The sequence below is a fragment of the Lynx canadensis genome, chromosome B3 (assembly GCF_007474595.2).
Source record: "Lynx canadensis isolate LIC74 chromosome B3, mLynCan4.pri.v2, whole genome shotgun sequence".
Classification (NCBI taxonomy): Eukaryota; Metazoa; Chordata; class Mammalia; order Carnivora; family Felidae; genus Lynx; species Lynx canadensis.
This window is the reverse complement of record NC_044308.2, coordinates 42592010-42619603: the sequence shown is the minus strand read 5'-3', so window position 1 is coordinate 42619603 and position 27594 is coordinate 42592010. Positions and strand designations below refer to the sequence as shown.

At 35.4% G+C, this 27594-nt stretch overlaps 1 protein-coding gene across 4 annotated transcripts in view; it reads right to left on the bottom strand.

Annotated features, from left to right (window-relative positions):
* VPS13C (vacuolar protein sorting 13 homolog C) overlaps positions 1-27594 on the bottom strand; it is a 196098-nt gene that overhangs the window by 117803 nt on the left and 50701 nt on the right. For all 4 annotated transcript variants that reach the window (XM_030318038.1, XM_030318035.1, XM_030318039.1 and 1 more), the window contains 9 exons: positions 18223-18352; positions 17564-17658; positions 10738-10880; positions 9710-9902; positions 8602-8716; positions 7861-7997; positions 6795-6918; positions 4804-4921; positions 628-757 (listed from right to left, as the gene is read on the bottom strand). In XM_030318038.1, coding sequence (XP_030173898.1) covers positions 628-757; positions 4804-4921; positions 6795-6918; positions 7861-7997; positions 8602-8716; positions 9710-9902; positions 10738-10880; positions 17564-17658; positions 18223-18352 — 1185 coding nt within the window. The remainder of the gene's footprint in view (positions 1-627; positions 758-4803; positions 4922-6794; positions 6919-7860; positions 7998-8601; positions 8717-9709; positions 9903-10737; positions 10881-17563; positions 17659-18222; positions 18353-27594) is intronic.

Genomic DNA, 27594 nt, shown 5'->3' with positions numbered 1-27594 from the left:
CTAACATATATTTTATGTTGTAAATGTCAATTGCAAATAAAGTTATCTAGAATTTTTAAGTTTAATGGGTAATAAAATTATATACAAATTATTCTATTTTGCAACATTTCAAAGATTTATCTATCTATCGATTTATTTATTTATTTTTGAGAGAGCGTGTGTGAGCAGGGGAGGGACAGAGAAAGACAATCTTAAGTAGGCTCCATGCCCAGCACAGAGCCTGACACAAGGCCGGATCTCACAACCCTCAGACCATGACCTGAGCCAAAATCAAGAGTCAGATGCTTAACCAACTGAACCACCCAGGTGCTCCTAAAGATATCTGTATCTAACTTTACTTAGACACATTTCAGAAGTTGTAAAACATTTTTTCCTTTATGTATTTCTGTTCCTGAAATGGACTGTTTATCACCACTCTAAACCGCAGTGAAAAGAGGCTTCAACTTTTATCTATTCAATGCCATATGCACTCTTGAACAGAATCAACAACATTAAACTTTAGGAGTGTATCAAATAAATGAAACCGGTCCTAAAAAATATTCAAAAACTAATTAGCACAAAGAAAGATGGAAAAACTCACCATATACACAAATGTAAAGATTCACCATTTTTATTATATCCAGTTACCTGTCTCTCTGGAGACTGTTCAGAGGATTTCTGTGGCAAGGGTATACTGTTAATCAAACAGAGTACATCTTTCATCTTCTGGTCAGAAATTCTCACATGCATCAAAGGAAGTCCCCCGGATACTTTCAGTCTAAAAATACAATTCAACTGTAAGGTTTTAAGATCCAGCTTCCTTCTATTATAGAGTGGAGAACGGATTGGAGAAGAGACTACACTGTGGAGTCAAAATGACTTTGCACATGTTTTAATCTAATCAATGCCTCATTTAGTCAACACTGTCAGAGAATGAGAAATTCTGTATAAACCAGGTTTTCAGATAATTTCAATATATCCGTCTTAAGCAGCCAAACGTTTTTACGGTAACTAATTTTTATGAACATATTTTCAAACACAATTATCTAATTTTTAAAACCACTATACATACTCTACTTCCTGGCATCAAAGATTTTGCATTACATAAATCTAAGAGTATCTACTCCATCACTCTCTATTGCCCTGCCTTGCTTTACTTCCTTTTCTAGGACTTGTCAGCCCTGACATATCATATATATACTTGCTTATTTTATGTCTGATTAAAATATAAGCACCCTGAGGACATCTGTTTTACTCACTGGTGAATCACTGCTGTGCTTTCATTAGTTGCCTACTTTTCAGCACCTGCTTCCACACTGCTTCGTTACTCAGCATAAAGGCCTAGGTTTATTTGTCTCAATAGCTTTGTGGCAGCTGTTTGCGGCTCAGGAAGTTCTTTTTGGTTACTGTTTATCTTTGACTTGCTAACTAAGCTGTGAACAGCTCAAGTGGACAGATGCCTAACCACTACATGAAGAATGATTTTCTATATAATGCACAAGCCACTAATGTTCAAAAGAAGCCAGCTGGCTGTTGCTATCTCAAAATACTGAACTTTCTGCAAAAGTACTCTGTAAGCTGAAAGCATCATAAATATGTAAGATGTTTCTTTATCATTTGTGAAACAGTACATAAAACTAAAAGTATCTCAAATAGAGGGACTAGATTACCTTCTCACCTAGAATAACTACAAAGTTAGACAAAGTAAATGAAGCAATGGTTTAAAAGGCACTGGAAATCAGTCAACAAAAGAAAGATGAAAGATGAAAAACAAATGAGGGAAGACCTAGTAATACCCCAGCTTAGTGACTTAAGAGTTTGAAAATGTGAACGGTCCAGTAAAAGTATTTCAAGAGAAATTTGTAATATTAAATGCCTATATTAGAAAAGAAGAAAGGTTTTAAATCAATGTTTCCATTTCCACCTTAAAGAATGAGAGAAGTAGGAGCACTTGGGTGGCTCAGTTGGTTAAGCATTGACTTCAGCTCAGGTTATGATCTCGCGGTTCATGAATTCGAGTCCCGCATCGGGCTCTGCGCTGACAGCTCAGAGGCTGGAACCTGCTTCAGATTCTGTCTCCCTCTCTCTCTGCCCCTCCCCTGCTCACACGCTGTGTCTCCCTCTCTCAAAAATACATAAACATTAAAAAAAATTAAAAAAAAAAAAGAATGAGGAAAGTAAAGTAAATGAAACCCAAAGGAAGCAGAAGGGAAAAAAGCAATAATAAGCACAAGAATGGAAATCAGTGGGAAAAAAAAGAAACAAACAAAAACAAAAATAAAAACCAGAAGGACAATAGAGAAAATAATCGATGCCAAAAGCTGATTCTTTCAGATGATCAACAAAACTTATAAACTAATCAGGAAAAAAGAGAAAAGGTACAAACCACTAACACCAGGAGGGAGAGAGATAGCATCACTACAAATTCTACATGTATTAAAAAGGCAACACAAAAATATTATGAACAATCCTGTGACAATACACTCAAAAACTCAGATGGCGGGGCGCCTGGGTGGCGCAGTCGGTTAAGCGTCCGACTTCAGCCAGGTCACGATCTCGCGGTCCGTGAGTTCGAGCCCCGCGTCAGGCTCTGGGCTGATGGCTCGGAGCCTGGAGCCCGTTTCCGATTCTGTGTCTCCCTCTCTCTCTGCCCCTCCCCCGTTCATGCTCTGTCTCTCTCTGTCCCAAAAATAAATAAAAAACGTTGAAAAAAAATTAAAAAAAAAAAAAAAAAAACTAACATGGACAAATTCCTTCCCTGAAAGACAAACTACCCAAGATCACTCCATCTATGAGATAAACTGAATTTGTAGTTAAAAACCCTCACCCCCACAAGAAAACGCAGGCTTCACTAGTGAAAACGATAGCTTCACTAGTGAATTCTACGAAACAAAGAAGAAATAATTCTATACAACTTCCTCCAACAAACTCACTTCATAAGGCCAACAATACCCTGATACTTTGATTCCAAAATAATAAAAGCACAACCATCCCTCATAAATAGAGATGTATAACTTCATAACAAAATTTTAGCAAAACACATCCAACAGTATTTTAAAAGAATAATGTATCACTACCAAATGAGGTTTATCTAGTAATGCATGGTTGGTTTAACTTCCACCTGATAAAAAGTATCAACGAACTAATGATACACACAACATGAACGAATCTCAAATTAATTATGCTGAATGAAACCAGCCACACACAAAAAAACTGTAACTGTATGACTGTATTTGTAGAAAATTCCAGAAAATTCTAACAAATCTATAGTGTTAGAAAGAAAATCAATGTTACCTGAGGATTGAAGGGAGAGGAGTTAGCAGGTAAGGATGGGAGGGAGGTAAGACAGCTGACCCTTGAACAACTTGGGTTTGAACTCTGTGGTCCACTTATATGCAGATTTTTTTTCAAAATTACAGTATATTACCGTAACTGTATTTTCTCTCCCTTATGATTTTCTTCATAACATTTTCTTTTCTCCAGCTTACTTTTTGGTAAAAACAGAGTACAGTATATAATACATATGCAAAATATGTGTTAATCAACTGTTCATATTATTGGTAAGGCTTCTGGCTAAAGGGAGGCTTTTAGTAGTTAAATTTAGCAGGAGTCAAAAGTTATACATGGATTTTCAAATGAGGGAGGGTAGGGTTGGGGTGGGGGCTGGTGCCCCTAACCCTCACATTGTTTAAAGGTCAAGAGTATAAAAGTACACAAGGACTCTGGAAGATGATGAATGTGTTCATTATCTTGACGTGATGATGGTTTCATAGATATATCTATATCTATATATCTCTATATCTATATGTCAAATTGTATACTTTAAATAGATGTAGCTTATTGAATATCAATAATATTTCCATAAGGCTGTTTTTAAGAAGGCAGCATAAATATTTCATAATTATCTACTTAAATTCAAAATTCAGTTTCTACTTTCACTCCCTTGAATTATTCTCATGATTTTACATGGTTTCATAATCATTAAGAGCCTCTAATTTTTTCTCCTACTTTCAAGTTTTTATTTAAATTCCATTAGTTAACATACAGTGTAGTATTAGTTTCAGGAATAGAATTTAGTGATTTATCACCTACATACAACACCCAGTGTTCACCACAACAAGTGCCCTACATAATACCCATCACCAATGTAACCCATATTCCTGCCCATCTCCCTTCTGGCATCTCTCAGTTTGTTCTCTTTAGTTAAGAATCAGTTTTCTAGTTTGCCTATCTCTATGTTTATCTGTTTTGTTTCTTAAATTCCACATCTGAATGAAATCATACGGTATTTGTCTTTCTCTGACTGACTTATACTCTGCTCCATCCACGTCACTAATTTTTGAAAACTTTATATTATTGATATTAAACCATGGGTTTGATCCACTCAACAACAGATAACCAACTTTTACACAATGTGAAGGTCCAAACACTTCTAAAATAAGAGAGGTGCAAACAAATATATATTTTTTTAATATTTATTTTTGAGAGAGAGAGAGAGAAAGACCGTGAGTGGGAAAGGGGCAGAGAGAGAGCAAGACACAGAATCCAAAGCAGGCTCCAGGGTCCAATCTGTCAGCACAGAGCCCGAATCAGGGTTCAAACCCATGAACCATGAGATAATGACCTGAGTCAAAGTCGGCCACTTAACCAACTGAGCCACCCAGGCACCCCATATAAATATTTTCTTAAAAGCATGTTTGTGCTATATGATAATCTTTTTTTCTGTCCCCCAGAAATCTAGTTTTGCTTTCCTGAAATCCAGTAACTGATACAGATATATTTCACCTTGTTAACTTTATAATATAAAGGAAACTCATACATTACCTGGCCATTCTAACGTCTTTTTCTACCATTGCCTTGGCCAACTCAACATGAATATCCATGGGTTGTAATATATGCATAGTTGATGGATGCTGAAATCGACACTTTTTCCAGTTTTCCTCTTTAAAAATTTTTTTAAATTAAACAACTGTTAATCAGATGTTCTGTAGAAAATTACTCTAACTTATAAGAAAAGTTAGCAAACATATTCAACAAATACCAATTTTTACTTCTTTCAGCATACAAGTTACGTAACCTATATGTTTAAAGTAAGACTGACAGCTAATAATGTGACCACTTAATTTAAAATGTTTTGTAGTTAGAAGTAACACTTCATAATAAATGGGCACCTGTATTCACTTAAATTACTAAATAATTCTCAGTGAATTACTACTGCTGTATGAATACTAAAATAATTTGCTATAATAAATGATTATACAATTAATATTAAAGAAAATAATTAAAATTCACCCATGCTCTAAAAGTGAGGGTTATTAATGACGTGGAATTTCAGGATTTGTTCTTTCATTTGCCTACTCTAACATCATTTGATATCCTTTACCCTCATCCTAGGTCTGTCGTTTCTAGGCTATCAATCTGGCTTATCTGTTTAAAGGCTATAAAGGAACTCACAAATACTGATGAAGTACAGTCTACTGTGGGGAATAAAAACATAAAGGAAAAAATCAGTGGGAAAGAAACAGTTTTATATATAAATATGTTTATGAGCATTAGTGCATATGTGATGGGGGAACAGAGCAATCAAATGGCTGACAATTGATTAAAATAAGTAATGATACAAAACCAAAAAATAAAGATGGAAAGAAGTCAAAGACTGTGATATAAAAATAATTCTAAATATTTATTTGGAAAATGTTTATAAAACGTCTTGCATTTTAAAGCCAATAGGGAAAAAAGCTAGGAATTTTTTGCCTTGATTCCAGAATTAGTGATCAAGGTAGGTGGTTGCAGTGAAAAAGGGAAAAAAATAGAAAATGACAGAGGGAAAAAAGTTTTCTCCAGTTCCTTAGAGAAATTACACTAGTTTAGCACGTAATTCTGAAACAAAAATGAGTTTTATCAAGCAAGATTTTCTGATAAAAAAGTATAATTATAACTTTTCACCAAACAAAAGGTCCTAAAGACAGAATTTCCAATTATCTTAACTAAATGTATTTTATCACTTATAACTCAATTATTATTAAGTACACACAAAAGCCCGTTTTAATGATCTATGTAAAAGTACTTCCCTTCAAGGAATTAATAGGCTCATAATACATAAAAACTAAGTGTATTTATGTTTTAATAAATCTCTCCATTCCTACTAGAGTATACACTCTGCACACAGAGATTATGTTCTTTCTTCCAATGACCTACCACAAAGTGATACATTCAAGGATATTTAGCAATTATTTACTGCTTCAAGAAACTAAAGAAGTATGGAGAACCAGCGATCTTTACCTAAGCAGTAGAAAACACCTCAGCTTTTGGTATTTGTAATTAATTACCTTTAGGGTTTTAAAGCTATACCCATACTTGTCAGTAGCTACAAAAGTATAAGATGTGATACTACTAAAATAAAGACTAGGCTAATAGAGTTAAAATATTTTAAAATAAAGCACCAAAGGAATACAACATTGAGACATCCCAAAAGCACGAAGACAGAAAAACATAAGCCAATGGCAACTTTTATGCTCGTGTTCTGCGTCAAATCACAAAAAAAAAAAAAAAAAAAAAAAAAAAAAAAGGCAATGGCTGGACTTAGATCCAAATGGTGCTAAGTACCTGAAAATGAATAGGCAAAAGTTTATCTCTATTTCTACCTGTGGCAATGATTTGTACTGATGGGCTCCTACTTAGTTTTCTTAAGTGACCAAGAAGATATGTGTTAAAAATATTGTCAGTGTTGATATACGTGCACACATAGACATATATTTACCTAAGCTACTCAACATAATTTTAAGATCCTTCCTAAAAATTGAGCAATAGCTTACCTGCTTTTGCAAAGAGTAACTGCACACTTTTTATTTCAACATCAAATTTGTCATATGCTTTATCCATTATTTCTTCCAGAGATGAATTACTAGTCTTCTGCAAACCTTGATCTTTACTGTTAAGCTAAAAGGGACAAAAAAACCCTTCAATTTTCTTAACAGAAAAGTATATACATATTTTTGTTGTGTCTTCTTAAAACATAACTAAAATGAAAACAGTGTCTTTAAATAATTCACATTTTGCTTAATTTTCTGACAATTATTTGAAAATATTTTATTACGAATATAGTACTTCAGTAAACAGCTTTAATATGTTTAGATAATAGGTGGTCAGCATATTTGCATTTATTAGAAGATCACTTACACAGCTGTGTACCTCAAATAACCTGTCTGGACATTCAACTCTTCCTGGCTCTCAGCAGTTACTGCCTCTTACAGCTCAGTACCCCTACTACCTACCCAAACATCTTCACCAACACATCGCAGGTTTTTGTTCCTCCTTCTTCACATTACATCACCAGAAATAATTAGGCCATTAGAATTCAGCTCCAATCTCTACCTCCTTTCCCTCTCCCCAAAGGAAGCAAAGATCAATTCTGGACTGTATTTTTTTGAAATCTTCACTCTTTCTCAGATGCTTATATTTCTAATGGGTTCAACACCCAAAACCTTAAGAGTTCCCTTTCACTACTTAATTGCTGATAGTGGCTTACCTGCATAATTTCCTACTATCAAATATGTAAATAAACAAATAACACTGTGTGTGGAAATCTAGTAGTGCCTGGAAACTAGGAGTACCTCTGTCCAATTAGAAAAATACAGCAGTAATCCACTCCTCAAGACCAAATCATCTACCACTAGAGAAAATTTTATGGGCTTTCTTTTTATTTAATAGCCATAAAGTATATATTAAATACTCAGTCTAAGCTAGGCTTGACAAAATGCTAAGAAGAAATAAGTCTAAGTTTAATTTCAGTAAACTCTGAGGGCAAAATTAGCCAACTATCAGACAGCTAGCTTCCAACCTGAGCAAAAAATGGGCAGAAAGAAATGGATATACACCTACCTGAAATGTACCAAAATCTAAAATGAGAAGGTCTGACTTTTCATGATGGAAACCGGTCTGTGGAAGTATTAGATAAGAAGGCTTCAGATTTATCCTTAAATCAAGGACTTTTCGAGTTTCAATAATATGTGTAAGTCCTAAAAGAAATAAAAGACTACATGCTCAAGTTGAAATATGTAATTATATTATTAACAATAAAACAAGCATCACTTGAAAAGTATTATGGAGGAGTGCCTGTTCTCACATATTAGTGTATGTAAGGTGAAACTCCATACGGTCGATGGCAAACAATCTTACCATCACACTATACAGTAAACCCATCATAGCTAGTATTTTATCCAGAGTGAATAATACATCATTTCTTTAGTTAAGCAACCACAGAAAGTAGTGGCTTGAGTTTAAAGACCATGTTGTACAAAAGTATGTACCTTTAGAACCAGTTTCACACGCAGTACACAGAATGATGAACTATTTCTTAAGAACTAAAGTGCAGGGATGTTTTCCCTCTCAGTTTCACTGTGAGGCACAGGTTCTTAAAGGTAATGACAGAATCATCTGTGCCCCATCTCTTTCTCATTCAGTCTAGCAGGTATATTTGACTTTGGGTAACTCACGTACACGATGCAACTTCATGGAATTTACAAAAAGAAAAAACAGCCTACACTTTTAACTATGATATTTACATTAGAAAAGACAACATTTTGAATGTAGCTGATGTTTTTATGTAGATAAATTCTTTACCTGTAGCTGTTCTCTCTTTAATTTCTTCCAGCTTCATTAATGTAGCTGATGTTATTTGCTCAAGATCTAATCCTCTATTTGACTGAAAGAATTCAACCACTGCATTGATGGTTTTCTGTAAAATAATTTAAAATATAAGCAAGCTATACACAGTGCTTTATATATTATAAATTTTAAAATTTCAGTTTAATTCAAAACAACTGTGGCTCTGAACTTAGAGGATATCTCCAAAGATACTCTGCCATATTGCATTTCTATCTGGAGTTTAAAGGAAAAAAAAAAACTAAAAAAGGGAATAGCACAAGTAAGCTAACTAGAAAGTCAACAAATGTGTACGTATCATTAAGATGACCTTAAGTATGTTCTAAAGTGTCATACTGATGTAACAATGGACATTACTACTAAATTATACACTTAAAAATTGCCAAGATGGTCAATTATATGTATGTTACCACAACTTAAATTTTTTAAAAATCAGAGAATACAATGAGTCTGCGGTCTCAATATAATGCCTCCCATCCTCACTGTGAATACACTTCTAAACTAGAAAGTTAGAAAAAAAATCAGAGAGCTCAACAAGAACATAGGGCCAACTTACACGTGATGGGTAGTGATCCTAATCACTAGCCTGAGATGAGTTAAGAGCCTCTGAATAAAACATGCAACCACAGATAGAAACTTGAGCCAGCATTTTCAATAACATCTATGTGTCAATGCTTTTTTCTCATGTGAACAGTATTTAAAATTCTTTTAATTACTCCTAAAGCAATTTGAATTGGTCCAGATATTTGGGGAAAGGGAAAAAGCAAAACCGAACTGGAACAGGAAGTCCACGTATAACTATCTGAGAGAAGTTGGTACAATAAACACAGACTTTTTGAATAGTAGTTTAGATTATTTTTACTTTAACATAAGCATAGATTAACATAGTAGGAAAAAACGGTAGCATATGAAAAGGTAAAAATCACTGCTAACCATGTACTGCTTTTAAAACAAGAAAAAGTAGTAAACTTAGCTAATAAGTGTTAAATATGAAAGAGGAAAAGTAAGAAAACCCTATGTCAGAAGTATAAAACAGGTTTGATAAAGACTGTCTCCTTGCACTTACAGCATCATAGATGACCTCCACAGGTTGAGACTGAACAATCAGAGTCTGGTCAGCGGTACTATTCTCTGGATTGGTTTCAAACTCTATTTTAAGCAAGGATGATGTAGTATCACCAATGGAAGCCACAAGTGATGGTACAATACCCTGCTGTCTCAGACCTGTTATATACCAGTGTTCTAATTTTGCTTCCACCCTATAATCCATTGAAGAAAAAAAACAGGTATATAAGTAAGATGCTGTAAAACGTAATGGCTTAAAATATAAATTTCCCTTTTAAAAAAGTTCTTTCAGAGCCAGTACCATACCCATTACCAAGAGATAAAGCACAAACTCCTTGGCCTGGCATTTAATTACCCATACAATCTGGGGTTTTATTTTGATTGTTTGCTCTTAACCCCTTCTCATCCACATGAGAAGCCCACCTTGGCCAACTCCCAAACACTGAGGGAGTCTGATCACTGCTACGTGAATATAAGCTACACTTCACTCAGGCAACTCTTCTCTCCATTTCATGCCACCCAGAATACTATCAAAAGCTTCTCCTAGCCCTTTCTACTCAGATAGCCAAAGCCCCACTTCTCCTAGCCAAAGTTATTCTCTTCTGCAATTGAGCTGACATAGCCATTAACTATAAGGATTTGCAACACCTTCTCACCTATGAGCTCTCTGTTATATAGTTCTAAATTATTAACTTTTTAGTTATCCTCTCTTAACAGCTACAGCATAAGCTTCTTGAAAACAGAAATTTATTGTTCCTATGCTAGCCTTCACAGTATCAACTTGATAAACTAAACATTCACTATCCAAAAAATATTTGTGAAGGAACAAGAGGGGATAACTAAATGGTGAACTCCTCATATGGCTTCATAACAAAACAAATTCAAATATAAAAACACCATCTGACATACAAAAGGAAAAGAAACTGGAGAACTACTATTAATCAGTTGTTCAATGCTAAATAACAATATTTTTCAGTCAAGTCATATCTAGAAATAAAAACTGAAATAAAAAGTTTTTTTTAAACTTACTTAAGTGCTTGTGCTCCTGGTCGCTGAGATACTTGGGTGCCCAGGCCAATTATCTGAATTTTTAGTATTTCTGGAATATTTTTGTTTTCTCTTATTGTAATAGAGGTACTTACTAACTTCAATGTCATTATATGGGCAACATACTAAACAAAAAGAATGAATGAAGATTGTTATAGTTTAAGTAATTATTATTTTCTTTAATAATTTCTTATTTAAATTTGTTGAAATATAAAGTGATCTAAATATAGTATGTTCAAAAAGAACATTAAAAAGTTCAATAAAGAATTATAAAATTGTTGAAATAGGACAATTACAAGAGATCCAAAATGTATTTCTCTTAGTTTTAGAATAAAAATGAAACTTGATAAAATATTTTGTCACATCAAGATTTAATTCACCAGCTCTCACTAAAGCAAGATAATTCAGACCAATTCTCTGGCTCAAAAACAACAAAATATAAAGCACATCTTCTTGATGTCTTTGGAGGGTTAAAAATACATTGAGGAAAAAAAAAATCATGACCAAAAAATTCATAGGTCAAGAATGGATGTAGGACAGAGAACCAGGGAGATGATTCTCATAAAACCACATAGGAAGACACTGAGAGGAAGCAAGGAACAGAAGATTCACAAAACAGTCAGAAAACAATTAGCAAAATGGCAATAGTAAGTCCTTACCTAAATAAAAAGGAAACAAATTCTCCAATAAAAAGACATAGAATGGCAAAATGGATTAAAAAATAGTAAAATCCAATAATATGCTGCCTACAAGAAAGACACTCATTTTAGCTTTAAGGACACACATAGACTAAAAGTGAGGGAATGGAAAAAGGTATTTTAAGCAAACAGTAACCCTCCCCCCTGCCAAAAAAAAAAAAAAAAAAAGAGTAGTGACACTTATATCAGAAGAAAATAAACTTTAAGTTAAACGCTGTCAAAAGAGACAAAGAAGGTCATTATATAATGATAAAAGGATCTATCAATCAAGAAAATGTAACAATTGTAAATACTTAGGCACCCAACATCGGAGCATCTAAGTATATAAAGCAAATACTAACAGAACTAAAAAGAGAAATAAACAGCAATATAATATTATTTGAGGTCTTCAATAGCCCACTCTCAACAACATATACATCATGCTGAGTGTCAATAAAGAAACAATGGGTTTAAACAACACTATAAGCCAAAGGGACCTAAAAGATATACATAAAACATTCCACCCAACAGCAGAAGAATAAACATTCTTTTCAAGCCCACATGGAACATTTTCTAGCGTAGAACACCTATTAGGCAATGAAACAAGTCTCAAAAAATTCAAGAAGATACCATTATATCAAGTATCTTTCCCAACCACAATAGAATTAAATCTTAATAAGAGGAAAGCTACAATATTCACAAATACATAGAACAACCAATGGATCAAAGAAGAGATCAAAAGGAAAAAAAAATGGCACGAGACAAAAATGGAAACAAAACACAAAACTTATGGGATGCAGCAAAAGCAGTTCTAAGAGGGACGTTTATAGTGATAAATTCCTATGTCAAGAAAATGGAAGGTCTCAAATACAACCTAACTTTACAACTCAAGGAACCAGAAAAAGAAGAAACTGAGCCCAATGTTATAATGAAGGAAAAAAGAAGTAATAGAGATAAGAAGAGAAATAAATGAAATAGAGAAAAAAAAAACAATAGAAAAGATTAACAAAACCAAGAGTTGGTTCTCTGAAAAGAACAAAATTGACAAAACTTTAGCGAGGCTAAGCAAGAAAAAAAGAGAGACAACACATAAAATTATAAATGAAGAGGAGATATACTAAAACCAATACCAGAGAAATACAAAAGATCTTAAGAGATTACTACAAACAACTATACACCAACAAATTAGACAACCTAAGAAAAATGGACAAATTCTAGAAATGTACAATCTACCAAGACTGAATCATGAAGAAAGAGAAAATCTGAACAGACCAATTATGAGTAAGGAGTTTGAATCAATAATCAGGTAAAGGTGGTCAAAAGGTACAAACTTCTAGGGGCGCCTGGGTGGCGCAGTCGGTTAAGCGTCCGACTTCAGCCAGGTCACGATCTCGCAGTCCCTGAGTTCGAGCCCCGCGTCAGGCTCTGGGCTGATGGCTCAGAGCCTGGAGCCTGTTTCCGATTCTGTGTCTCCCTCTCTCTCTGCCCCTCCCCCGTTCATGCTCTGTCTCTCTCTCTGTCCCAAAAATAAATAAACGTTGAAAAAAAAAAAAAATTTTAAAAAAAAAAAAGGTACAAACTTCCAGTTATACAGTAAAACCTTGAATTGAGACTAACTTGTTCTATGAGTATTCTGTAAGATGAGCAAACATCTGTATAATTTTTTTAAGTTTATTTATTCATTTGAGAGAGATGCAGACAGCATGAGTGGGGGAGGGGCAGAGAGAGAGGGAGAAGAGAGAGAATCCCAAGCAGGCTCTGCACTACCAGCACAGAGACCAACATAGGGCTCAAACCCACAAAACCATGAGATCATGACCTGAGCTGAAACCAAGAGTTGGACGTTTAACTGACTGAGGCATCCAGGTTCCCCAAGATGAGCAACTATTTCTAATAAATTTTAACTTGATAAACGAGTGATGTCTTGTAATACAAGTAGTATGTGACACCAAATGTCATATGATCACAACTGAGCCCATGGCTCTTCTCTCTCTCGCTGCGGGATTATGGGTGATTGTCAATGCAATTTCCATGAAATCCTCAAAAGGAGGCAAAAGCAACTGTCATTGGATACATTCTTTGTTTTTTTGTCTATTTATTTATTTACTTACTTACTTACTTACTTAAAATTTTACTTATCTTTGCATGACAGAGAGAGACAGAGCATGAACAGGGGAGGGGAAGAGAAAGAGGGAGACAGAATCTGAAGCAGGCTCCAGACCCTGAGCTATCAGCACAGAGCCCAATGCGGGGCTCCAAGTCCCAAACCATGAGGTCATGACCTGAGCCCAAGTCACACATTTAACCGACTGAGCCACCCAGGTGCCCCAAAGAGATTCCTTGTTAAAGCTGCCCGAAAAGAAAAACATCCCATCAAGCCAACAGAAAGCAGTGATTCCATTAGTGAGAGTGAAAGTCATCCCACACAATAACCCTCCTCTTTCTAGTCTCCCTCACACCAGCCACAAAGGTTTTCAAAGGTAAGTACAAGTTAATTTGTTTATTTTTCTTTATATTTTGTATTTTCTTTATTATTTCTATTATATTACAGTACTATAATCATTTTTATATGAATATTTGGGGGTTATGGAACCAATCAACTGAGTGTCCATTATTTCTTATGGGGAAATCCACTTTGATATGCAAGTGCTTTGGATTACAAGCATGTTTCCAGAACAAATTATGCTCACAAAACAATGTTTTACATATAATGAAAGGTTCTGTGGACATAAAGTACAGCTTGGTGAATACAGGTAACAATACTAATACAAAGAGAGTAGATTTCTAAAGTTCTCACCATAAACTGAGAAAGAGAGAATATTTCCATCCTCCCCCCAAAAAATAATTGTAACTATGTGAGGTGACAGATGTGTTAACTAACCTTACTGTGGTAATCATTTTGCAATATACACATATATGAAATCACTACACTGTACACCTTTTTTTTTTTTTATTTTTTTTTTATTTTTGGGACAGAGAGAGACAGAGCATGAACGGGGGAGGGGCAGAGAGAGAGGGAGACACAGAATCGGAAACAGGCTCCAGGCTCTGAGCCATCAGCCCAGAGCCTGACGCGGGGCTCGAACTCACGGACCGCGAGATCGTGACCTGGCTGAAGTCGGACGCTTAACCGACTGCGCCACCCAGGCGCCCCTGACTTACCCTAAGTTATATGTCAATTCCAACTCAATAAAGCTGGAAAAAGTTTTTAAATAAATATAAAAATGACAAATGGATTAAATTAAATTATTTTTTCATAAATAACCACCTTTAATAAAATCAACAGGCAAGCCACAGATGAAGGAAAAATACCACATAAACATTTTTGTCTTGTATTAAGAATATAGAAAGACTTCTACAAACAAAAGTAAAAGGACAAATAACATAAGTTTAAAATGGGGAAAAAACACTTTAACATAAGATACTGCATAAATGAATATATACAGATGGCCAACAAGATATGAAAACTCATTAGTCGAGACTATCATTAGTCATCAGGAAAATACATTCTAAAACATAGTGGAATAGTGTACCATACCCACTAGACTTGCTAAAATTAAAAACCCTGACAATATGACATCCGGCAGGGATGTGGAATAACTGGAATCAGTGTATGGGAATAGAAAATATCACAATCATTTTCGAGAACTGTTTGTCAGTTTTTAAAAAGGTAAATATACATCTGCCCTATAACCCAGCAATGATACCCCCAGGTATTTACCCAAGAGAAATCAAAATATATGTCCACAAAAGACTTGTATAAGAATGTTCAAAGAAGCTTTATCAATAACCAAAACTTGAAATAACAGATATACCATGAGATAAAAAACATGATAACAATAAAAAGAAATCTATATTGACACAGTCATAACATGGCTGCTTTTGTAAGGCAGGAGAGGAAAAATGACTAGAAAAGATTATGAGGGAATTGTTTGGGGGGGATGAAAAAGTTCTGTTTTGGGCAGGTCATTATATAGGTGTATTCAACTACTCAAATTTATCAGTATGAACCTTAAGATCTATTCTTATTATCATATATAAATTCTACCTCAACAAAATTTTAAAGCCACCATTTATAACAAATCCAACAAGAGATGTTGAACTCTAAACAGAAAGTTCAAAACATTACTGAGAGGAATTAAAGATGTCAATACACAGAAGCATATGCTCTATTTATAGATTAGAAAATTCAAGATTATAAAGATGTCAATTATCTCCCAAATTAATTTATATACTCAATAAATCCCAAAGTCTCACAGTTTTTTTTGTAGAAACTGAATAGCTGGCTCTACAATTTGTATAAAAATGTAAAGGGCCAAGAATAGATAAGACAGTCTTAAAGAAGAACAGTGTTGAAGGATTTACACAGCTAGATCTTAGGACTGATTACAAAGTTAGAGTAACTAAGACAGCATGCCTTTAAAGACAAATAACCAATATAACCAAGATTCCATAAGCACAGACACTTGACTGATGATAAAGGGTAACTGGAAAGCAGTGGGGAAAACATGGTCCTTTCACTAGTCAATGAGAAGCCAAGTATACAGCCATCTAGAGAAAAAATTTATCTTAACTTTTTTAAGACCTCCCACCACATACAAGAATTCAATTCTAAATGGACCTTAGATCTAAATACATAAAGTAAAATATTATAAAGCTTCTGGAAAGAAAATACTGTTATGACCTTATAGTGAGTTAAGACTTTTTAAACAAGACACAAAAAAGGCACGACCCATAAATGAAAAGATTAACAAATCAGGTAACATTAAATAAAGAACATCTATTCATCAAAAGACACCATTTAAAAGTGAAAATACACATCACCTTACATTGTCGGAGAAGATATTTGCAACACACCAAAAACGAAAAGGCAAGCCACACTGTGGGGAAAGATATTAACAACACGCCTAACTAGCAAAGGCCTCATACCCAGAACATATAAAGAATGCCTACAGACCAGTGAGAAAAAGACAACACAATAATAAATAAGAGACTCAAAAGCGACTTCACAAAAGAAGATACCTAATAGGCTTATAATTACTTAAAAAGTAAAAAACTTCTTTAGCCATTCAGGAAATGCAAATTAAAACCACAATGAAATACTACTACATACCATTTAGAATGGTTAGCTTGAAGAAACTGTCAATGCCAAGAATAGACAAGTATGTGGAGAAACAAGAATCCTCATCTACTGCTGATGGAAATGTTTTCACTTTGGAAAACTATTGATTAGCAAAATCCATTAAAGTAAAAATATACTTACATCCTATGACACAGAAATTCCACTCCTAAGAATATACAGAACGGAAATTCTCACATATGCACATTAAAGGGCATTTACAAGAAGTTAATAGCAGCATAACAAGCAAAAAATAGAAATAAGCCAAATGTCCATCAACAAAAGAAAGAATAGTTGTTGTATTTTGAAATAATCGAATCCTATACAGCAATGAAAACGAGCAAAATCCATCTAGCGAAAGAAAGGAATGAATCTCACAACAGTGCCAAATCTATAGCAAGGTCTGTATCTTAACCCTGACAGTGACGACACCACTGTTCCCCGTGTGATAAATGCAATACGTTTTGGTTTTGTTCAGCCTTTACACACATATCATAATACAATAATTATTTTAAAGATAAAATTTTTAGGGGCGCCTGGGTGGCGCAGTCGGTTAAGCGTCCGACTTCAGCCAGGTCACGATCTCGCGGTACGTGAGTTCAAGCCCCGCGTCAGGCTCTGGGCTGATGGCTCAGAGCCTGGAGCCTGTTTCCGATTCTGTGTCTCCCTCTCTCTCTGCCCCTCCCCCGTTCATGCTCTGTCTCTCTCTGTCCCAAAAATAAATAAACGTTGAAAAAAAAAAAAAAAAAGATAAAATTTTTAAAGATTCAATCGAACTCGATAATAAGTACTTCTTTAAATCAGGTTATTCATACATTCACTAAAGTGACCAAATCTAAAAGTGAAGACAGTTTTAACTGGTAGGGTCTGACCGGAAACATTTAACAAATAAAATAGTAAAACAGAAACAAATGATAACATTTTCATAAAAATCAGTAACTCATTTAACACAATTCAAGATAATACAGTAAAATGAAACAAAATACCTCTTAAACCACCTAAAAATAATTACCTGCTTGGGTAAAGTTAAGTTATGGGTGCTCTCACTATAACCAATAGCAGTAAAAAGCTTATCTTTCTCCTCTGGAGTCATAATGTCATCAATACCTACAAAGAAATGACAGAATTTAAGAAATCAATTGCTTCAGTTTTACAGGTATAATAAAAAAATCAAACCAAACTAACAGGTGCCCTAAAATAAATAGACATAAATGCTAAAAGCAAAAGCAGCCAGGCAATATCCTCTAATATACTACTTTGCCTAGTTAAAACAAACATCATGTATTTGCTTGCTTAGGCCAAGAAAAGGCAAAAAAAAAAAAAAAGAAAAAAGACACCACTAAGGGAATACCAGTCTGTCATAAGGATTTTAGAATTCCCTAAGTATGTTAAAAATTAAGTGAAACTTTTAATACCCACGGAAAAAGTAACAATAAGAAATGCCAGATGTTGACGCTTCTGAATTTAAACTTATAAAATTTCACACAAATAATTTTTCTCAAAAATAGCAAAGTTTTAATTTAGCTAGATAAATCCAGAACTATTCTAGCCTGAAGCATCTGCTCACATGTTTACTAATAATAAACATAGTAAAATTCAACTAACTGGCTAAAATAGAACTTATATTTTTTTCTTATCTGTGTACAATAAAATATCTGACTTGAAACTTACTTTCAGGAATCAAAGATTCTTCATCTTTTTTCTTAGACTCCTTCTTACCCCAAAACCCACTAAACCAGCCTCCACGTTTCTCGCCTGTGTCAGTAGACTTTTTCCTTAATTTTTGCCCAGATCGAATCACCTAAAAAAGTAAAAATTTTAAATTTAAATTTAAAAGTAAAAATGTTTAATTTAATTAAAGAATAAATGCCCTCTTCATATTCAGGTATAGTCAGGTAAGAATAATGGTTAATTTTTTTAACATGACATTAGGTTCAAAACAGTCAAGAAAGCCTTCTGAAATGGTATTCAACATGATTTGGTTAATAGTCCCACCGCTAATTTACTTTCCTACTGATAAAATTTTGATGGGGTTGCATATTGTCAGAAATATAGTAAATGTCTCAATATAAATACAAATAAGTCAGGCAGAGAAAGACAGATACCATATGCTTTCACTCATATGTAGATCCTGAGAAACTCAACAGAAGACCAGCGGGGAGAGGAAGGGGGAAAAAAAAGTTACAGAGAGAGAAGGAGGTAAACCGTAGAGATTCTTAAATACTGAGGACAAACTGAGGGTTGATGGGGGTCGGGGGGAGGGGAAAGTGGGTGATGGGCACTGAGGAGGGCACCTGTTGGGATGAGCACTGGGTGTTGTATGGAAACCAATTTGACAATAAATTTCATATAAGAAATAAAGATTAAAAAAAGAAATATAGTAAGGGTTTCAATATAAATATAGATATATATACAAATATATAAATATAAATAAATATATATAATTATAAATAAATATCTAGAAAAAATATAAAAATATATAAATATAAATGAATAAAAATAAATATATATGTATATAAATAAAAATATAAATAAAAACAGATAGCCTTTGAATCTCATTTTATTCTCTTCTCAGTAAATCCTGGCTTGATTGTCTGCTGCTCCCTTTCAAATAGTAAAATACAGATGAATAACCAAAAAGTACACAACAGAAGGATAAATAGATTTAAGGGGATAAGTAATTTAGACTCTATCTTCTCATTCCCTGAATAAGTAAACTTTAATAATTTTCCCACTTTAGGGGGCACCTGGGTGACTCAGTCAGTTGAGTGTCTGACTCTTGATTTAGGCTGAAGTCACAATCTCATGGTTCCTGGGATAGAGCCCCATGTCAGGCTCAAAGCTGACAGCACAGAGCCTGGTTGGGATTCTCTCCCTCCCTCTCTCTCTGACCCCTCCCCTGCTTGCATGCACACATATGCATCCTCTCTCTCTATCTCTCTCTCTCGAAATAAACTTAAAATCTCTAAAAAATAGTAATAATTTTACCACTTAAAATATATAAAATTTGAAATTGGTAGTGACATGTTTCTAGTCTCCCTGTGTAACAAAAAGTGAAATACTCCAAAAGAGAAGATGAAAAAAAAAAGGAGAATTAGTAAAGACAAGATGAAACTAAGTTAAGTAAGTTCTCTTTAGTAACCAGACATCAAATAAATAAGGGAAGAGGTCTACTCTGTGCACAAAACTGTCAAAGTTTCATCACTGACAGCTGAGCCATAACTATCTTTTGTCAAGCTTACCAGTCCATTTTCAGCATTCGGAAATGTAATAAGTAAAAATATATACATTTGATTATTTTATATTCCATAGGATATAACATTTGACTTCTCTTATCATAGAAGATTAATGTGCTATTTTATTTTTCATGACAATTAGAACTTTGACAAGTTATTTAACCTCTCTATACCTTAATTTGCTAATATAAATTGAAGACAGTAATAGTACTTTCCTCAGAATAGATACCCAGCAAACTATATCAACAAAACAGTAGCTATTATTTTCGTTTCTATTACTAAACTTTCTACTTTAAAACTTTTCATCAACACAAAGCTTCAGCAAAAACAAATCAATTCTTAGCCACCAATATCCTGAGTTCACCTCAGACTTTGAAACAATATTATTAATTCAAGTGCGTGCTGTGTTTGTCTTTAACTTTGAGATATTTTTTGAGTGGAACTAACTCCATCGTGTCCATAACAACATAAGTCCTAAGTGTTGAAATGTTAGTGAGAAGAGGCACTTGAAATAAAAAACAAGAAATAATAAAATTTGAAAGTGGTTTCAAAAAATTTCAAATGTAGCATTTAGATGCAGGCTACATAGTTCAACAGTAAGTATGAATCTTTAAGACAAAGAAATCGTGCAACCTATGAATAGGGCTCTTCCTTTCAACAAAAAGCAGGGACAGAAGAGCACTGTGACACCAATGATAATTCAGGAGGAGACTAGGATAGTGCCTGAGAATGTAAAGACTAAGCAGGGGAGAAATGTAACATTTTTGTCACAAACCAGAGAGAAATGCATATGTTCAGGCCCTGTTTGAATCTGCAAAATCAAAGTAAATGGCAAATCAGCTACTGTGGATATTATCATAGCTCAGTGGTATCCAATCCTTGCTGTACTTAAGAATCACCAGGAAATAGGGGCGCCTGGGTGGCTCAGTTGGTTGAGTGTCCAATTTATAGCTCAGGTAACGATCTCATTGTTCATGGATTCATGCCCCGCGTCAGGCTCTGTGCTGACAGGTCAGAGCCTGGAGCCTGCTTGGGATTCTGTGCCTCCCTCTCTCTGCCCCTCCCCCACTTGCACTCTGTCTCTTGCTCTCAAATATAAATAAAAACACTAAAATAAAAAAAAAGAATCATCAGGAAACTTTAACAAAAACAAAAACAGAAACAACAATGTCCGAGCCTCACCACAAACCAATTAAATCAAATCCTGAGGAAGTGGACTCCAGGCATCATTTGTTTTAATTCGCTAGGGATTCTAATGTGCAGCAGGATTCAGAACCTCTGAGATAACCAGACAAGAGTTTCCTCAACAACAGCAGAGATCATCAAGCTGGAAGTAGATGAAACTGAGCTATTTTCAGAAAAGACATCCAATTAAATGTATATCATCTAGATTTACGAACAGTTCTCTATAAATCTAAATAGAGGAATAGCTATACAATATTTGATATTTTATTACAGTCTTTTTAAACTAAACTGGGGCACCTGACTGGCTTAGTCAGTAGAATGTGCGACTCCTGATCTGGGGGTCATGAGTTCAAGACCCATGTTGAGTGTAGAGATTACTTTAAAAAAAATGTTTTTTAATCTTTTTAATAACTAAACTAATTCAAAAAAGGGCAGGCACTAAATTTTTTTGTTACCATGTTTTTTATCACTCATTAAAATTTTACTTTTTGATAAGAGAAAACATATGTTTCAGCTTTAAGGGAAAACATTTTTATTTTGAAAAATAAGTTAATCATTATAAGGAATTTAAAAAATAAAACGTTGATATGGGACATTAAAATAATGTAGTGACCAACCCCAACATTCAACTTTCACCCTCTCAAATCTCTATTTAAATCCCTAACTAAAAAAAAAAAAAAAAAAAAAAAAAAAAGACACAGCCACTATTAGCACTGAAATCTTTGTAAAGCTGGGATCAGCATGTCAAAGATTTTGAGGAATTTCAAAATAAACTGAAAATTTTAGACAATAAAGAGAAGACAGAAGTTAATTAATTAGAAAGCAGTAAAAATACTAATTTCAGGGGAACCTGTTTGGCTCAGTCTTTTTTTTTTTTTTTTATAAATTTCTTTTTATTTATTTATTTTTGAGAGAGAGAAAGAGAGAGAGAGAGAGAGAACAAGTAGGGGAAGGGCAGACAGAAAGAGGGACAGAGGATCTGAAGTGGGCTCTGCCCGGACAGCAGAAAGCCCAATGTGGGGCTTGGACCCAAGAACCATGAGATCACAACCTGAGCTGAAGGCAGCCGCTTAACTGACTGAGCCACTCAGGTGCCCCTGGGTGGCTCAATCTTAAGGTTAAGCATCCAACTTTGGCTCAGGTCATGATCTCACGGTTCAGGGGTTCAAGCCCCACGTCATAGTCTGTGCTGACAGTTCAGAGCCTGGAGCCTGCTTCAGATTCTGTATCTCCCTCTCTCTCTGCCCCTCCCCTGTGCATTCTTTCTCTCTCTCTCTCTCTCTCTCTCTCTCTCTCGCTCGCTCTCAAAAATAAATAATAAACATTAAAAAAAATTTACAGATACTAATTTCAAACAGTGATAATGATTATGAAGAAAACAGCAAAATAAAAAATAGTGAAAAAAAACTTTCCTATATCTTGATGATTATCATTTAAAAAATACTTTCAAAAATGAGAGTTGACCTAGAAATACGTACATAGCATATACCAGTGTCTAATCTCTGGTCTTAATATTATATTATAATTACAACAGACATAACCACTAAGGCAAACTGAGGGAAGGGTACACAGGACCTCTGTGAAATATCTTTGCTTTACTTCTTGTGAATCTACAATTATTTCAAAGTAAAAAATCTCTTATCTATATGAGACCAAAAATGAATTGTAAAACGTATATGACCTAACATAAGGAGGGGTGCAGGACCCTTTCACTTTAATACCCCTCTGCTGTCTTCCCTTCCTGCCCTATGCAGTTAAGGGTCCATGGTAAGTAACTTCAGCCAATTCTCTGCCTCTATTTTAAATTCTGTGACCCTGTGGATTTTCCTTTACAATGAAAAAACTTTAGCCTTGGATGAAGCTACTTGCCTTTTCTTCATCTATATCCATCCCTTTATCCATGGCACTGAACAATAAACCCTTCCTTTGATTTTTAAGGAACTAGTAACTGATGTTCAGTACACCCACTTAAAGGTCAAGCAACTTAATGTAGAAAGGATTGAAATGATCTGTTCCTTTTGGCAAATCATTCCTTTAATTCACAGGAACAAGCCCAAGCACTATCAAATACCTTCTAACATACTCATACTCAAGGCGACGGCATGGCTCAGACAGTTAAGCATCAACTCTTGATTTTAGCTCAGGTCATATGGCTGTGAGTTCCGGCTCCACGTTGGGCTCCACGCTGAACGTGGAGCCGGCTTGGGATTCTCCCTCTTCGTCTTTCTCTGCCATTCCCCTGCTTTCACTTGCTCTTTCAAAAGAAATAAACTTAAAAAAAAAAATACTCCTACTCCTGGACCCCAAAACTGCACCTTGGGGAACCTGCCCTTAAGAAAATAAGAAATGTGGGGCACCTGGGTGGCTCAGTTGGATAAACATCTGACTTAGGCTCAGGTCACAATCTTACGGTTCATGGGTTCAAGCCCCGTGTCAGTCTCTGCGCTGACAGCTCAGAGCCTGGAACCTGCCTGGGATTCTGTGCCTTCCTCCCTCTCTCTCTGACCCTCGCCCGCTCACACTGGATCTCTCTCAGTCTCTCAAAAATAAACAAACATTAAAAAAAAAGAAGAAGAAAGTAAGAAATTTTTGAGAAAGCATGTAGACAAGGCTGTTCATTGTAGTGTCATTTATAATTAAATATAATCAGTGGGAAATAGTGAAGCAAATTCTGATATATGCACAGAATGGAATACTATTCAGTTATTTAAAATTATGTTGGAGAAATTATTCTACAGGCATAAAAATGGAATGCTATAGTAAATTTTTTAAAAGAAAGAAAAGCAAGTTACAAAACCTTTTCTTAACTCCACATTCCCCACCAGTTACCATTCCATTGACCTGTTCTCTCCTTACAGTAAGGCATCACACTGTCAACACTCAATGTCTCCAATTCCTAGACATCCACTCTCTCTCATTCCTATTGTCTCTACCCACATTTTCCTATAAAAACTGCTCTTTGATTTCTTTATTGCTAAATCCAACAATAAATTTTCAGTTCCATGGTGGCATAAGTCCTATATAGCCCATCCTTCACATTAATGAGTAAAAATTCTGAACAAAATATAAAAATCATCTACAACAGACTGTGAAAACTAAGCAAAGTAGGCAGATCCTAGATAGGAGTCAAAATCTGGAGAAATCATCTCCACCAGAATGAGCTACCCATGTTTTGTTGTTGCTGTTGTTTTTGCATTTTCCCTCACATGTTGTGCCTACCCTCTTTCCCCCCTTAACTTTTCCCTCCCGAGGATGATCTTGCCTTTGGGCAGTCCCCTTCCCTTTAGTGCAGACATGACCTATGACCTGTTTCTAACCAACAGAATATGACAAAGGTGACAAGACGTATGTGACTATGTGCATGAAACTGTACCAGCTTTCTTGCTGGAATCTCTCTCTCTCCTTTTGAAAAAGCAAGCTGACGGGGCACCTGGGTGGCTCAGTCGGTCAGGCATCCAACTTCAGCTCAGGTCATGATTTTGTGGTTTGTGGGTTGGAGCCCCACATCAGGCTCTGTGCGGATAACTCAGAGCCTGGAGCCTGCTTCGGATTCTGGGTCTCCCTCTCTCTCTGCCCTTCCCCTGCTCACACTCTGTCTCTCTCTCAAAAATAATAAATAAACATTTAAAAAATTAAAAAGAAAAAAAGGAAAAGCAAGCTGCCATCTTATGGGCCATGTTAAGAGGCCCATCTGGCAAGGAAATGAAATGAAATGATGAGCTAAGGAGCAGCCTCTACCCAACAGCCAACAAGAAATTGGAGTCCTACATCCCACAGGTACAAGGAACTAAAATCTGCCAACAAAAGCAGATCCTTCATCAGTGACACCCCAGATGAAACCAGTTTCAGCCAACATCTTCATGGAAATATTTTGAGACCATAAGCAGAGATCTCAGGTAACAAGCTATACCTGAACTACTGACTCACAGAAACTCTGAGATAATTGAGCATTGCTTTAAGTCACCGGCTTTAAGTCACAGAAAACTACTTCACACGGCTGTACCCTGAGAAAGGACCTCAGCCATGGAGCACTGAAGAGGCACAGGTAGCTAAATCCCTGAAAGAAAGTCCATAGGCTGGCCAAGGAATGAGAAAATGAAGTCCATGAAAACCAGAGAAGATGAGGGAAATACCAGGGGCAGAAGAGCCAGGGAATGGATTATCTCTTAATTCTGTGTATGAACCTGCACAAATTTCAGTCTAACCCAAGCCCCCCGTGTATGAAAGTGACCTAAACAAAAGGGGCAAAGATATAGAGACCTGCACAAGTCTCCAACTAACTCCTCTACTATTCATGTACAAAATGGACCCAAACCAATGACATACCCAGCATGGAGCCTGACACAGGGCTCAATCTCATGGCATTGAGATCATGACCTGAGCCAAAAGCAAGAGTTGGACACTTCAGTGACTGAGCCACCCAGGTGCTGGGTATGGATCCAATGGTCAGATAACCTCAATGCTGAAACCAGCAGAGAACCACTATAGTTTCTGCTAGATGATATGAAAGGAAAGACACTTGAAATGACTAAAAAGATTAGAATTTTCAGTAGAGAAATGGGAACTATAAAAAGGAACTCAATATGAGTTTTAGACCTGAAAAACATTATTTGAAGGAAAAACTCCTAGGATGGGCTCAACAGTAAAATGGGGATGATAGAGAAAAATATAATCTTGAAGACGTATCAATAGAAATAATCCAAATCAAAGAACAGAGAGTAAAAAGATTGATTAAAAAAATGAACAAAGCCTCAGAGATTTGTGGCGTATCAAAAGGTCTCATATATATGTATATATGTATATATATACACATTTGTGTGTATGTGTATAAAACTTGAATCCAAGAAGGAAAGAAGAAATCTAGACCAAAAATTATTTCAACACAGGTTTGAATTACATAGCTCCACTTATACATAGATTTTTTTCTATATATGTACAGTGCCATAAATATATTTTCCTTATGATTTTCTTAAGAACATTTTCTTTTCCCTAGCTTACTTTGAGAGCACAGTATAGAATACATATAACATAAAAAATATGTGTTAACCAACTGTTGATGTTATCAGTAAGGCTTCTGGTCAACAGCAGACTATTAGTGGTTACCTTTTGGGGGAGTCTAAAGTTAATGCAGGTTTTTTACAGTGTAGGGGGTCCCTAACTCCTGTATTGTTCAAGGGTCGGCTGTGTGTGTGTGTGTGTGTGTGTGTGTGTGTATGTGTGTGTGTGTATGTGTATAAAACTGGGAGTCCTAGACAGAAAAAAGAAAGGAATGTGATCAAAAATTATTTGAGGAAATAATGGCTGAAACATCTCATATTTTGGTAAATCTAATGGTCAATTCTCAGTCCTCAGCTCAGTTGACCAATCAGATGCATCTGTCACACATGATCACTCCCTCTTGCTTGCAATTCTTTCTTCACTTGACTTTGAGGATATTATTCATAGAGTTTCCCAACTACATCCCTGGCAACTCCTCCATGATCAACTTTGTTGATTCTCATCTCTCTGACCTATAACAATAGAATGCTTTGGGTCTTTGGAGTACTCCCCTAGCTACTCTAATTTCCGAGGTGATCTCATCTGATGTCTCGGCTTTAAATACCATCTATGTACTGACAACTCTGAAATGTATATACCTAGCACAGATTTCTCTTCTCAACTATAAATTTATGTATCCAACTGTCTACTCCATACATCCACAACTTTATTTAAAAGATAGCTAAACTTAATAGGTCCCAAACTGAATTCTTGATCTCTCCCACTTCACCCAAGCTTATTCTATCCAGACTTTCTGATCTCATTTCATGGAAACTCCATCTTTCCAACTGCGACAGGCCAAAATCTCTAAAGTCATCTCCAATTTCTCTGTTACAACCCATATCTAATCAGTTGGGAAATATTAGCTCTATGTTCAAATTCTATCCAGAAATCTGACCTTTTCTCATCACCTCCATTGCAACCACTCTCAGCCATTATCTCTCACCTCAAATATTTCAATAGCATCCTAACTGATCTCCCTATTTTCATCCTTGTTCTCCTTTTTACACAAAAGAGCAGACTGAGTGAGTTTTAAAACATAAGTTAGACTGTATCATTCCATTCTCAAAATGTCTCCCTAATTCAGAGTAAAGGCCAAATTCACACAATTACTTATAAGACCCTAACAATCTGGCACCCTCTCCAACTCCCATAAGCACCTCTCCTACTCCTCCACTATGTTCCACTCTGACCTTGCTAACGACCACTCTCCGCTCTCTCACCACTCAGTTCCGTGAGTGAACCAGATAGTCACCTCAAAACTTTTCAGCTTGCTATATTCTTTCTGCCTGGTACACTTTTCCCTCAGAAAGGATTCTGGTTGATTCCCTCACATTCTTCAGGTGTTTGCTTAAATGTTTCCTTCTTAGTGAGGCTTTCCGTGACCACCCTATTTAAAATTGCAACCCGCATCATCATTACTGCCTGGCCCCAGTGATATATTCCTTTTCTGTATGCCCTTCAACTTTATTTTTATTTATGTTTTTATTATCTTTCTTTCTACTAGAATGTAAGTAAGGGATTTTTGTTCTGTTAATTTCTGTACGCTAATACAGATGAAGATGATGATGATGATGAAAAAAAA